A 15,273-nucleotide genomic window follows, 5' to 3' on the forward strand; every position below is an offset into this window, starting at 1 on the left:
TGTCTTTATTGTTCTGCTGGTGAAAAGTAATTCTACCCTCCTCGGGAAGCTGTTAAATGTAAGCTGTCACTGTAATTCTCCCTGCACTCTTGTCTGATTTCCTGATGTGCTAGAGAAGGCTTTGCTTTATTTGTAGGTCCCTGAGAATGCAGACTTGGCAATTCAGGCTGTCACTTTTTGGGCAGGGATGGTTACAGTTCCCTCCTACCACCAATAACATGGTTATCCATGCCCAAATTTCACCTATGCACAACTTCTGCAACAACATCCAATGCACCTGATAGTTTTACAGTTTACCTAAACTGAAATCTTATCCATTCCTGCTGTTAAGATAATGAAATGTCTTTGCCCAGTAACTGCATTTCATTTAGAAGAAATACAGTGTTTGCATTTATTGCCATGTATCCCTTTGAAAAACAGAGTTATTAAACTTCCATTTAAAGCAAAAAAGTATTTTACATTATTTATGTGATCATAATTTATGAGCTTATTATTTATAATGATAAACAGCACAATATTGCAATTATCCGAGGTGCATTAAATTTTTTCTCTTACTATTCTTACATGAAAGCTGTGCATGTGTTGAAGCCACTCAAGATCCCAGCACTATAAATAGCACTCTATTGTTAGCAGATAAAAGATGAAACAAGTCTCCCAGCAGTGAAGCACAGGACGCTGTATTAAATGTTAAGCTCTGCCTGTTCTAAAAGTGAAAGGCGACATCAACTGATAGACTAGTCTGCGGGTAAAGACATACGGCTGGGAACAGTTCACTCTGACTCTGCACCTTCCTGAGACAGCAGCAGTAGCAGCTGATCTTTCTGCCTCAGCCATGTCAGAAGCTGTTATAAGACACTGGGTGGAAACTCCTGTACGCTACCAAGAGCACTTTGCTGACCAAGACCTGGAAGCATACAAACTGAACCACCATTTATATGCTTTGCCGGGCCCTGCTACAGCAGCACTGAGCAACCACCGGCACTCTGCAGAAAGTGTGGCTGGGGCAGGGGAGAGCAGCCAGGACGAGAAGAACACACACTTTCAGATCTTGCTGGATGTTGTGCAGTTCCGTCCCGAAGATATAATTATTCAGACTTTCGAAGGCTGGCTCCTGATTAAAGCTCAGCACGGACCCAGGATGGATGAACATGGTTTCATATCCAGAAGCTTTACCAGACAATACAAATTACCTGATGGGGTAGAGAACAAAGACTTGTCTGCGTTTTTCTGCCATGATGGCATTTTAGTTGTTGAAATGAAGAACTCGATGGGAAAGAATTAGAACCTTCTCTGTAGTTTTTGGTGAGATAAAATCATTCTTAATGTAACATGCAATGCTATAGCGTATAATAAGCATGTTGCTGTATTTATATTACAGTAAAAAGGAAAACCTTTGTATATGTTTTTCAGCATGCTAAGTTTATTGTTTGATGTGAATGTTAGACTGTTTGCCTGCAGCTACGTATGTGCTGGAAAGCCAGGCTGCTTGAACAGTAGCAAACTTAGGCTAGTCTCAGCAGGAGTAAAAAACAATCTATTTTATAACATATTTAAAATAAGTATATTTTTGAGTAAAGTAGGAGGAATTATATTTCTAAAGAAACAAGCATTTGTCATCCATAGTCATAAAAATTAAAGAAGCAATAGAAAAGTTACAAGTTAGTTTTGAGTTTTGGGCAATAAAAAAAGTTATGGAAATATAATTTATTTACCAAATAATTTGCTTTCTAATTTTTGACAAATTAAATTAAAAATTTAAAAGACAAATTAATTTGAAAGAAAACGTTTAAAGACATTTTAGAAAATTGTTTTTGTTTAACTTATTGCACTATGTTATAAACTGAAGAAAAATCTTTTGCTTACAAATGCTCAAAAGGATCAAATCCTTCTTTGTGAAACTTTGGAAATAAAAAGACATTACTCTTGCATAAATGCCTTTATTCTTACTCATTTTAGGTAGTCTTCTTGTTCAATTAGATGAGTATTTTATTCTTCATGTTGCTTGACAGTTTAGGTTACGATCCCACAAATCTGTCTTCAAAAGCAAAATTTTCTGCCTATGTATAGTCCTAGTCTCCCTGCAAGCACATGAGTTCTACATGAATCTAATTTTAAGTGCAAGTGTTCCTTTTGCTGCTGACACAGGTTTAGTTTCTGTTCCAGTGTCTCACATTTCATGAGAGTGGCAGAGATGAAAAAATATCCATCTGCTATATCTGGTATCTGGTCTTCTCAGTATGAAAAGGGAATAATGCTGTGAGTTTGTAAATACTCACACATTTGGAACTGCAGCTGCAAGTCGAACTGCCCCCTTTTATGTGTACTGGAGGCAAGTATGACTGCCGTGCTATGAATAGTAAAGGAATGTGGAATGGAAAGTGCCAAGTTAAATACAGACTCTTTATCATAGCCCTCTGCTGTTTGGACAAGTCAAAAACATATTCAAATGAAACTGACTACAAAATTCAATTTTAAGAATACAAGACAAATCTGATGAACAAAACCCAGGCTCTTGCTAGCTGAAGCCAGATAGTTCTTTTAGTTTAAAATGAAAATTTGAAGCTTGTACTCTCTGCACTCTCTGCACATGTCCCTTTAATAAAGTTAATTATGCCATGGTTGTTTAGACTTTAAGGTATCTGAAGCAATTAATTTGGGGCAAGTGGGTATACAATTCTTGTATTTTATTTATTATTTGTGCTAAAACGCCTAAGAAATTTGTACAAGAAATATAGAATGAAGTCTGATCTGCAAATTTCATCATGTGCAATTATTTATGTTTTTATTTGACCAGAAGTAATGTTTTCAACAAACTAAACCAAATATAAAATACATAACCGTACATTTTCTCTTAACTCCACACTCTTCTCTCATATTGCCTGTGTTTGGTTTGTGTCTTAGTTTAAGATTATGCTAACAAATCAGATTTAGATTTCTCGGTCAAGAAGCTTCATTAGACAGAAGCCTGGTAGAAGGTTTAACAAGGATTGAATGAATTTTTGACACAGGCCTCGATTTAAACTTTACATAATGTAAACAGTCTTCTGTGGAGAGAAAGGACTTCACCCAACAAGCCTATGAGGTTTACAGTGAAGACATTTTATTACACAGAGGACACAGTTTATATAGGGTTAAAGCTACAACTTATTGGCTAAATTGAGTCTCACACCATCAGGCCACAACCTTTAATTGGTTAAAAAACATAGCTCACAAGTCCAATTTTTCTATTATCTCATCCTCAATGTTTTCAAGCGCACCTCCATAGTCCTCTGTAAAAGTTGAGGCGTTCTCATGAGAAAACTTCTGGGAATGCTCCTAGGGAGTGTTTCTCACCTAACACTCAACAGCAGGTGTGTGTCCTTGTTGCCTGTTAGCCGATATATCTGCTCCAGTCTCACGGAGTTAATGCAGGCTGGATGGTTCATAAGCCCATTTTCTGAAAGAAAACCCTCAACATTTACACACCAATTTTAGAAAAGCTTAACAAGTTTAAACCCATGGTTTCAACATCACCTTATGGCACAACTGCTGGGATAGAGTTCAGGATTAGGAGTTAACAATCTATTTTGGTGATTGTATTTACAGAGGATTTGGTAGATTTTATCACTTAAGCTTACAGGTTATTATAAAAACTATTCTAGCTATGATTGCAGTTGTGATATTCATAGCCCTAGAGATGAGAAAGCAGTTCTAAAAACAATATAACAGATCTAATTATTTCAAATTAGATCATGATTAAACTACTGCAAAGTTGGCAAGGAATTAGACCATACAGCCAAAATCATATCATCTGTTCTATCTATGTTAATATGTTAGTTAAACACACACCTGCTTCTGTACACAGGCCTGCCTCACAAAACTAGATGGAGAATGTGGCATCTGACTGTTCTGTAGTGTAGGTCTCTTCACATCACCCTGTGCCCAAGTCTGTGCTTGTTCATAACATCCTCAATCAGAAATCACTGGAACAGCCTGACCCCAACATGGCAGGGATATACCCAGACAAACTTTACCTTTTCTTGTAGCCAGAGCTTTACAAACCTGCATTTGTGCTCCTCAGTGACCCTGGCCTGGCCCTTGAGTGCTCAGGGACCATGTTGGAGTATGGACCTGCCATTTACTTCCTGCACTTTAGATCCAAGAACAGCAAAGAACATTTTTAAGTGGCAGTTTATTGAAAGTTCTTGGATGAATGATTTTTACATGTTTACCAGAACAACCTCAAAGTACTGCTTCTAAATAGTCTGGAAAGAGCTGTTTTCACATGGTTTATGTGATCTTTTACTTCTGTAATCTGACTAGAACTGAATGTGAATGTCACAGACAAAGCTGCTAATATCACTTGTGGGCAGCAGACTGAGATTATCAACAGCAAACGATCTCAGAACAGTTACAGCTTAAGGCAGGTTAAAGACATGCTGATATGGTTAAATCAGGAACTGTGAAATTGGCTCTCTATATAATTCTGGCCCAGAACAAGCAATAACCCTGTGCAAGCCTTTCAGAGCAAGTATTATTGAGCTTTTTCAGTTCCCATCAGTGAAGGATTACTTTGTAATTGATAAGTCTGCTCCTTCAAATGGATAAAGATGATTTCATGCATGAATATAACCACTGTGAAAAATGCTTTCACAGAAGAAGAAAATGTATCAATATTGCACTAGTCTCCAAAAGCAAGGTAAAAACATGTATTTCCATAAGATCCTGGTGGGCAGAAAGCCCACAAATGCCTTCAGCTTGTTGTCTTTTTATAGTTTCTGCTACATCCAGGGCATTTGAGATCCCTGACACAGACCGATACTGGTGGTGCAGTGAACCAAGGCTGACATGACACCCACCAGTCACTCAATAATCAGACAGCTACAGCCCTGGGCATTGGAAAAGAGGAAAGAAAATCTCTGGGGTATACTTGTGGCAACATTCTCTCCAATAGGGGTAGGTCTCATGTTCCTTACTTACTTCACAGCCAGGAATCAAAATGTCCTTTTTAATCTGAGTAACATTACAAGATCAGGTTTTAATGGAAGTAGGAATATTTCTGAAAATATTAGGTGCACCTTCTCCTATTCAGAAGATACACAGACCTCTGTCTTGTGACTACCAGAGACAACAGCTGGCCCCTCTCATACAGAGATGACATCTCAGTGGTCCTCGGGGATTAAGTTTAAAGATTTAGAGGTGTATGCTACATTGGAAATATCTGAGCTGGCCCCACTCCTGCCAACTCTGGAGCCAAAAGTACAGTTCCTGTATGCGAGCACAGGTCTAGAAAACTCAGACTGTCTACACCTGGGCTCACGCTGAAAAATCACCCCTTATTGGAGACAGAGAAACAGGAGAAACATGGCACTACAGCTTGGGACTCCTTGTCCAGGTTAGAGCTAGAGTGGAATTCTCTGCTGTCTGTGCCATGGTGGGCTACAGCTTCACCACAAATCCCATTGATCTCTTTCAAAAGGAATGCTCTTTAGCCACATGGTAACACTGCTGATAGCAGCCTTTCCGGGGGAAGTACGTCAAGCAGCCACTTACACAAATAGAATCAATGCAAACAGAGAGACATTTACAGTTCCTCTGGTGCTCCTTGGTGTGTTTCCTGTGCTTTGGGCTGATGCTGACCCCAGTGCGCATTCTTTATCTGCTGACAAAGTGTGCCACTGCAGACAAAGCTGACAAAGCCCAGCCCTGCAACTCAGTGCAGAAGCAGCAGCAGGCAGGTCTCTGCATGAAGAGGAGACAGAAAACTAGGACCAGGGTAGGCCTTAGCACATAGCCATCAGGGAAGCACACCAGAGGTGTCTCAGGCAGGGATGGGGAGATGGAAAAACACTTCAACAGGTTCAGATTACATGCACATATATATGCTTGTATATACAGTAATGGTTTAACCCCAGCCACTCACTCCCTCCCAGTGTGTGAGAGAACAGGAGTAAGAGTGAGTGAACTCATAGGTTGAGGTAGAGACAGTTTAATAGGAAAGCAAAAGCTGCATGCACAAGCAATGCAAAATGAGGGATTTGTTCACCACTTCCCCTGAGCAGGCAGGTGTTCAGCCAACACGAGCAACAGCAGGGCTCCATCAAATGTAACAGCGACTTGGGAAGACAAACACCATCACTCCGAACTTTCCTTCCTTCCTTCCTCTTCCTCCAGCTTTATTGGCTGAACATGATGCCATATGGGTTGAGATATCCCTGTGATCACTTGGGGGTCAACTGTCCCAGCTGTGTCCCTTCCCAGCTTCTTGTGCACTCCAGACTCCTTACTGGTGGAGTGGGGTAGGGTGAAGAACAGAAAAGGCCACAACCCTGTGTAAGCACTGCTCAGCGATAGCTAAAACATTCCTGTATTATCAACACTGTTTCCAGGAAATTCAAAACACAGGCCTGTACCACCCACTGTCAAGAAAATGACTTGTCTCAAGTCAAAACCAGAAGATACATAAAAACATTTTAAGACACAATATTTAAACCTCCTACAAGAAATATCTGACTTTTTGGTAAAATAAATATTTCTAATGGCTGAAAAAGATATTTAAAAATGCTTTAAAAATTTAGGTTACTAATAGAAAAGGAACACCTCCATGGGCTGAACCGTTGGTGTGCTAGGCTGAAAGAGTAAGTCATCTACTATCTTAATTGCACATCCCTTCAATTTTCCCATCTATTAATTGTACATTCCATCATGTAAGTAGAGATAGCATGTCAGAATCTCTAAAAGTTTCATTTTTTCTTGGTAGAGTTGGATGACACAGGAATTAAAGTGAGAGTGTCCTGTTTGAAGTAGCCACCCCAAGACTTCTACAGTCAAGTCCTCATGAATTCAAGCTGGTTTATTGAATCACTGTAAAACAGACAAGTTGTGCCATTGTCCCTCTTGTTGGTCTGCATGAAGTTAGTTTGATTCAGCAGGACTTCCTCATTCAGGTACCACTGTGCAGCCTCCAGACCTGGCTGGGCCCTCACTCTCTCCCACCACAGCACTGGCAATGCAGAACTCAGACAGCAGCTTCTGCAGCCGATTCAGATGCCTGGGTGGGACTACATGCGGAGTTCCTTCTGTGTGTCTGGCCTTGTGGGATGATAGCCCTGATAGGGTCTTGAAGAGTGGAGAGAAACGGAGGGATGCTCCCAGAACCATAGTCAGAGGCCAAAGACATCCCAGTGGCTTTCCAAAAGTGCTAAAGATAGACTGATAAGATTAACAAAGGATGGAGTGTTGTGGAAATGACATGGCCTTCCTTTGCCCATATCTTCTACAAATACAAAGGGAACCCTTCAGGCCTATGCTGTCTAACACCCCAAGACCAATTATTGACTAGAGGCACCCAAACTACCTAAAGGGGAAAAAAGTATAAAAAGAGATTGGCCATGAGAAAAAACTGGGGAGAAATGTCATCGTCTCTGCGAAGGGTAGCTGTGAGCAGTTTGCTCTGCCTCCTCCCTCCTCTTCGGACTATGTAGGGATGAGAAACCGTATGCTCTCTATACTTTATATTTTATATCTTATACTTTACTCTCTTACAAATCTTATTACTTTATACATTCTATCTTATGCTTACAGCTACTTTGATTCTTACTCTGTATAAACACCTTGTTTCCTAACTGTGTTTTGCTACTTTAATATTAATAACAGTAACTTGCCTTACACTTACTAAGAATATACCTTGCTTTATATGAGTTGTGTTCCTTTGCAGTGTGCAGTTCTTTTTCAACATGTGCATTGATGAGAAGCAGCTCTCCTTTCCTTTTGCTTTGTGGTACAGAGAAGGTGGTGTGCAAGCTGTTTTATTGCCCTGTGTTATTGAGGGGGAGTCTAGATATGCGTTTTGGGTGGTTATGTTTCTAGTTGGTAGTTTGCTGTTGCTAGTTTCTGTCTGTCGTGAGAGTGGGATACACTGTTGTATTGTAACTTAAGTTTGGTATGCCTATCTCTGTAGGATGTGTTTTGTGCTGGTTTCTTTTGGGGTCTTTTATTATCAATTAAATACAATCTTGCAGCTGAACGTTATCACCGGCAAAGCAGAACCCACAATAACTGTCCCACATTTGTATTAATAAATGTTATTTCAGTAGTCATCTGGCCCACAGATGTCACAGCAGCATAGTGGTGTAAGGGATTCCATTGATCATAGTTATAATGAAAAATTAATGAAGGGACGTGATTTTCAGAGTGTGGTTTTACTAATAAAAATATAATTCTTGTCCTCTGTCTTACAAGACAGACAGAAACTCATGAGCTACTTGCCCTGGTGACAGCTATATACATTTTAATAGTAGTTCCAGTGTATTTTTGCAACTTTACCACAATCACCCAAGTCCTGGTGGCATGTTTAAAATGTTTTGTACAAGATACACCATAAATACAGTCTCGGCTTTAATGTATATATGAAGCCTCAAGGCTTGATCCTGGAATGAAACAGGAGACTGAGGCAAATACATGAAGAAATATGAATGCTGAGACTCTATCAGAATAACTATAGCAATATTTAACTTATGCCTTCTAGAAATTTCAGTCTGAAACGATTATAGTGTGGAGACAGATAAGGTTTCCAGATTTATTTTATTCCATATTTAAAGGTCAGAGGGATCAGATATGACCCCCAGTGTAATCCCATGAGCTGAATGCAAATCATCTCACTTGCTAACTTCCTCATGAAGCCAGCCCACAATATGTTTTTAAAAGGACATATATTTAAGTAAGACATCAAAACTTTAAACACTTCAGTTGATGGAAAACTCATCACACCCCTCCATCAATTTTTCAAGTGATAATTACCACCATGGTCAACAAAAAGCAGATTTTACCTAGTGCTTTGGGATTTGATCAGTGATATAAATTTTATCCTAAAACTAAAAATGATAGTTTGGACAGCTCTTGGGACAGTCTTTTTACTATACTGCTGTTAGGAGTTACAAAGATATAAAAGTATAAAACCTGCTGCTAAACTCCTTTGTTAGTTACTAATGAATGCAAAGCAATTCATCAACAGCAAGAACTGTGAGAATAATTTTTTCACATATAATAGAAATATGTATTGAATAACCCTGGGTATATTTCATATCTTTCCTGTATCATCACTGGTACTTTTATCACCATGTCATACTGATTTAAACCCTTGTTAGGACTCTATTTCTTGCTGAATAAGTCCTGACTGTCCTCCCATTGACCATATGATTTTAAACATGCTTTTAGCTTTTCCTCATAATTATCAATGCCCTGACATCCGATCCCGTCAGATATTGGAAGCTAAGCAGGGTCAGCCCTGGATTAGTACTTGGATGGGAGACCTCCTGGGAAATGCCAGGTGCTGTAGGTTCTAGTTCTGAGGACTTCACTGTCACTGTCCAAGCTCGCTCGGCCGTGGCAGATGAACCTCAGGACTTAAATGGTGGGGCCAGTTCTGCGCACACTGAGCCTCACCTAAAATCCACTGCGCAGGCTGGAAGGGCACACCCACGTGGGGACAGCCCTTCCCAAATCTTCGTTCACAAAGATGAGCCACACACTTATTATTTGCTACCAACTTCCTATTTTTTTCCATTTCTACTTTCACTTACCCTTTTATAGCCATATATTTTAAATTAAAATAATTCTGTTTATATGAACACAGCTCTGTATTTATGGCTAGCTAATAAAATATTCGTCTAAATGCATACGGAACAACAAGAGGAAGGTTGTGACACTGATTCTATTAGAAAATCATATTTCTTAACATTTTCATAATGGTATGGGATGCACAGAATGTCTCTGCATTGAAATGCCTCCTAAAACAAGCATTCAGTACGGAAGCACCTGTAATAGTCAGTTCATACCATTCACTTCTCATGGATGCACAGCCCAGAGCAAGTAACAGCAGGAATCTTCTTCACTGCCTCGACCTTTGAAGGCCTCTATGTTCACTAAAAAAACAGAAAACTCCAAAAGTTAAAATAGCTTGGTGTCATTTTCAGTCAACAATCTTCTAAGAACTCTTCATTTTTTGAGCTGACACAGATAAAACAAATAATTCCTTGGCCATCCCTTCTGTATTCATGTTCTCAATCATGAACACAAGCTGAATTTTTCTCCTTGAAAATAAGACAACAATTGCACATAAATGTTAATGTTAATTAATGTTACTGTAAATACCATTGCATCCTGTTAGCAGAATGCACTGTCTCAGCTCAAACCCAAGCTCTGAGAAAATGAAAGATACTTTGATGGTCAAAATGCCGTCAGAACTGCTCTGTTGCCTAAGTTAATGAGCACTTGTCTTTGGTTTCCAGGCTGAGACTGAGAACCTCCTCTCATAAGGTTCAACTCATAGACACAGAGTAGTGTCAAGGCTCGTCTAGACTGATCAATTGACAGGTGTGACTGAGGAGCTGCCAGTGACTCGTCCTTCACTCTGAGACCAGCCTCTGCCAGGCCCCTCCCTGCATGGTGCCAGAGCAGCTTCAGAGTTTACATGAGCATCTTCAGCCCAAAGAACCCAAGTCCTGTGGATTTCTAGAACCCAGCAGCACTTTTTTCCCCATGATCAGCCCCAGCATTAATGCAGGCACAGAGCCTACTAAGAGATCCTCTGTGCAATTTCTCTATCCTGGGTGAGGACAGAGACACCTGTATGTGGGAAATGACTGAGTGCTCAATTCTTCATTCTTGCTGTACTACATCTCATTCATTTTATACAATGGGTTTATTGCTGAGATAACTCTACTTTCTTGCTACATTCATATGGCACATTGATAATAATGTTAGCCTCGCCTGAATTTCCTTATTAGCCACCCTTTTAACTCACAGTCTTAGTTTTTATAAAATATTTGTTATCATTAAAGGTATTGGATTGAAATATGTAAGACTAAGATTATCCCTCAAGGACCCGTGCAGCCTGGGCTATAGTACAGCAGTCTCATGCATCCTCTTTTGCTATCTCAGTCTTTACACTGAGAAGGTAAGTTCTGCCTGTATTTCTGCCAAGAGATTGGCAATTGACACAGGCCCATGCGTCCGTAATCAGGAAAGACTCAGCACTGTCAGCACATCTGCCTAGCACATATCCACAGCATGGAAGAACTGCATACATAACGGGTTTATCTTGACAGCATCCTTAGATGGCTTTGAAACGTTATCTCTTCAGACAGAAAACAGAGACAGACATGCATTCCAAGCAATATTAAATGGAAGGGTAGAGAATATCTGAGTGACAGTCATCTATTACACAGACTAGAGCTGAGATAGCTAATACATATTGCAAAAGCCAAGCAAAAACATCAGTGTTTCTGAGCAATTATCTCTAATTTTACATAGCCTCGCTTGAAAAAACAACACATATTTCTGCTTAAGTCATGCTCATGATTGAAAAATATTTTGTTTTCTCCTAAATCTCACTCCATCTTTTCCTAGACTTCACTTTACAGCACACTATGAAGAGTTTTCATTTCTCTATCTGTTTTATGTTTTCAAGTATGATTCTACAAAATATATAAATCATATTTGATCAATTAGAAATTGAAAAAAATACCACTAGAATACCATATTTGTCAAATTTATTTCATTTTCTTCACTGCTTTGCTAGTTCAAAATTTTTACTCACTTTTAGGTTTTTACTTTTAGCAAGTGTTTAAATAATTCTGAGCTTAACATAAGTGTTTAAAATCATTTTGTGCCCTCTAGTGGCAGGCCCTCCAGACACCCTGAACTGTGACATTCCTGCTAGGGATGATGTAAAAAATGGAAGAAAAATGATGGCCGCAGACCGACAGGCTGGCTTCAAACACACTGCACACATCGTGGTGATAAGGCATAAAAATCCATTTATGAAGGGGAACACGAGTTTATATAGGATTCTGAGGAGAAAGTTCCAAAACCGTGACGGGATTAGGTGGAGTGCGTAACCAGGGTAACAGGGGAGCCAATGGGACAACAACTGCCAAAGGTGGGAAAACTGACCAATGAGGGGCCAGGGTTCAGGGCGAAGGCAGGAAAATGGTCTAAGGTGGAAGAAGACAACAGCGAGGACAAACCAGGATAAGGCTATGTGGGAAAAAATTAGAGGGGGTACACAGTATTTTTATAACCAAACCCCATACAATAAACATAACCTAAAATAAACTTCCACAACAACAGTCTTGGAATTGAGGGCTTCTGGTCCTGATTTCTCCACATCACCATCGTCTTCATAAATCCACTTGAGCTAGTGCTGCTTCCAGGTTTCATCAGACTTGCCTTCTCCCACAGAAAAACAGTTTATTCACCTATTAAGAGAAATACATTATCCATCTCTATGGTTTAAAAGATTTACAGTAAGCTCCAGTTATGATGAGATCATACCACCTGCTACAGTTAAAACACAAACAGCAAACCCCCTCCCAAAGAAGATCACACACTAACCATTCCACTGCATTTGCTCTTAGAAATTTTATTGATGAAAATTGTCCTATTTGTAGTCATTTCTTTGCACAAAGCACTATTCAGTGTGTTTTCCATGTTCAATATTCAGAAGTTTTTCCAGGGTCCAGAAAGGGGTATCATCATAAAGAAAAGGCTTAGTGCCATCAGAGCTTCATCTTCCCTCATGGAAAACTGCAAAGTAATAGCATAGAGGAAAAGTGACAAAATAACAAAGGAAAGATTTGACACCTTCAGGGAAAAGGTACACAGAGCATTATAAACTTCTATTATTTTTGAATTTCAGAGCCTCTACTCACTCACTTTTTTTCCTAATTCAATATAGGAAGCATATTAACCAAAAAATGTTCTGAGTTTTTTTAAGTTTCTGCACCTGATCAGCAAAGAACCATGCTGTTTTCAAACACCTCTTTCAGCATATATTCTCAGGCGTCTTGAGACGCTTAACTCACATGCAATGAGATATCCCATAGTTAGTAGTAGCCATTTGGCTTTAGTATGGCTTTCAGCTTCACCCCTCAAATTACAGCATTTCCTGGATCCCCAGTAGCATATTAAATTATAGACATTTTCACTGAATCATAGGTTATTAGTCTCAATAGAATCAGAGTAACATTCACTTTGCCTCTGAAAATTTGATTCACAGTGAAGATGTTAAAAATTCCTGACCAAGCAAAGCATTGAGATACATGCTTTGTGCAGTTAAAATGCTCAGTGTCTATGTGCCATTCTTACTTTGAAATTGTTTCTTCTCATATGAACAATACAAAAGAAATCACAATCAATCTAGCTCTTCTGCTTGGCCCTGTAGATGGTTATCGAGGGCCCAAGAAGCTGGTTTCTTCAAACAGTTTAAAAATGTTTGTTAGAGTGGCTTCTAACTCTGCAAGTTGGTTTTCTTGAAAATAATCAGTGATGTTTTAAAAATGCTATTTATAACATCCACAGTGGAGTGCCTGAACACAGTGGTAATCAGGGATGGCTCACTGATGGGAAAGGGTGGAAAGCGTAATTTTCAACCTTATTATTGTTCCAAATTCTCTTTGCAGTTTTGATCACAAGGAAAAAAACATAGCACACTTGCCTTTCATGATTTTGCCTTATTGGTGGCATTAGTGACCCACTATCACATAAGTTAATTTTTGTTAAAGTCTTGAGGTAAAACTAGAAGGCCTTAGTAACTATTTAAAACATTTACACTTATTTAAGAAAGAAATAGTAAGAAATTAAAAATCAAGAAAAATTAAGAAATACTCTTCTAATTGGATTTCTAGATCTTATGCCTTCAAATTCTTCTGGTAGTAATTTTTGTCCCTGTTTGAAACGCTTGCTTCTGTTTGTTTGAGACACAAACACTGAGCCAGTACTTACCAGAACAAATCAGGTCAAATGCACTGAGGGGAGCAGGGGAAGCAGGACAGCTGCTACCTTCACTACCAGACATGAGAAAGTAAGGCAGGTGCCCAGCACAAAGCTGACCCTTTGTCCTGCTCTGGCTGTGACAGCCATAGCTTGACAGGCACTGTCGGCATGACCACTTTGAGCAGCAAAATCCCATTACTGAATGAGCTTTGCAGCTTCACAAGGCATCTTGTTTGTCACTCCAGGTTGTCCAGTGAGCCAATCTTAACTATGCCTAGTTAAAACAAACCAAGTAGGTCAGCATCATGTCTAATACTGTTCATTTCATGTGGAAAAAAAGACTTTTTCACAGAAAACAACACTAATGATAAAGGACATCAAAATTTAGATAAATAGATTAAAAATTTTGGGAAAGGAGTTGAATCAGGTGCCATCAAATATAGAGAGACCAATAAGTGGTATAGAAAAGGCAGCTCAGGAGCTAATCTTTTGTTTTTTAACCTGTGAGGATTCACATGAAGGCACAAGATTGTCCAGAACAATGCTAGGAGTAACTTTGGAAGGAATACAAAACCCCAATCACTTATCTTGACCTGCAGCAGTCATCATTTTGGATGAAATCTAAGACCAAGGTTAAACTGATCCTCATCTACTTTCTGCTGGTGCTTCAGTGCTTGTTCTAGTTTGGCCATGTGGGTGGAGGGCAGCATGGTGGGCTGTGTGTCAGATGCCACAGCAGCCTCTGCTATGGCAGGAGGGAACAAGGCCTGTGTGGAAGGCAGACACTGATGGTGCACCAGCTGCAGGGGCGGAACACTGACTGATGGAAAAAGAGCTTTGGCCATTCTAAGGACACTGACAGATGCTGATGCAGGTCTTGAGGAGCTCCTCAGAGCCTGTTGGTGGATGGGTGGCTGAGCATGACCAGGTCAGGGTGTTTCTACCAGCTGCCAGCTCTCTCTCAGGACAGGATTGATGCTTTTTGCCTTAGCACTGATTCTGATACTCAGAATTACTCTCTGAAAACTTGCTGCTGTAAATTTAAAGCTTGGATTTGGAGATGGTGATGCAACACAAATGCGTTCCACTGGACTAGCCATCAAGGAGCTGCTTGTGTGGTGAACTGTGAGCTTCTTTGGGCACTACTACTGGTACTGGGTGATTAAAACAGACTTCCAGAATTATGCAATAAATGAATTTAGGGCAAACATGTTAGACTGGGGTGAGCTGAAGTATTCAAAAAACTTTGCATAGACAAGCTGAGCAACAGCTACAGAAAAACACTGTGATAATATGTGCACTGGCTGTGGAAAAATGAAGGTCCAAAGAAAAGAGTCAACAAAAGTAAACCCCAGGTATGAAATACTAAAATCAGGAACAAAAGGAAGCAGTGGGTCTTGTAGCACTCCCATGAATCATCCCCAAATGAAGACACTATTTAACACAAAGACCTTCAAGAAGTAACATACACTCTGGACTGTGCCAGAGAAATGAGGAAGAGCTGTGTATTCATTGAGA

The 15,273-nt window shown here is 39.7% G+C and overlaps 1 protein-coding gene across 1 annotated transcript; it reads left to right on the forward strand.

Annotated features, from left to right (window-relative positions):
• Nucleotides 1-684: 684 nt before the first annotated feature.
• Nucleotides 685-1,282, forward strand: HSPB3 (heat shock protein family B (small) member 3). Its single transcript, XM_071581266.1, is given in 2 exon segments — nucleotides 685-747; nucleotides 749-1,282. Coding segments are annotated over 2 exon segments (597 nt in total).
• The last annotated feature ends 13,991 nt before the right edge of the window (nucleotides 1,283-15,273 follow it).

This window comes from Pithys albifrons, chromosome Z (assembly GCF_047495875.1).
Source record: "Pithys albifrons albifrons isolate INPA30051 chromosome Z, PitAlb_v1, whole genome shotgun sequence".
NCBI lineage: Eukaryota > Metazoa > Chordata > Aves > Passeriformes > Thamnophilidae > Pithys > Pithys albifrons.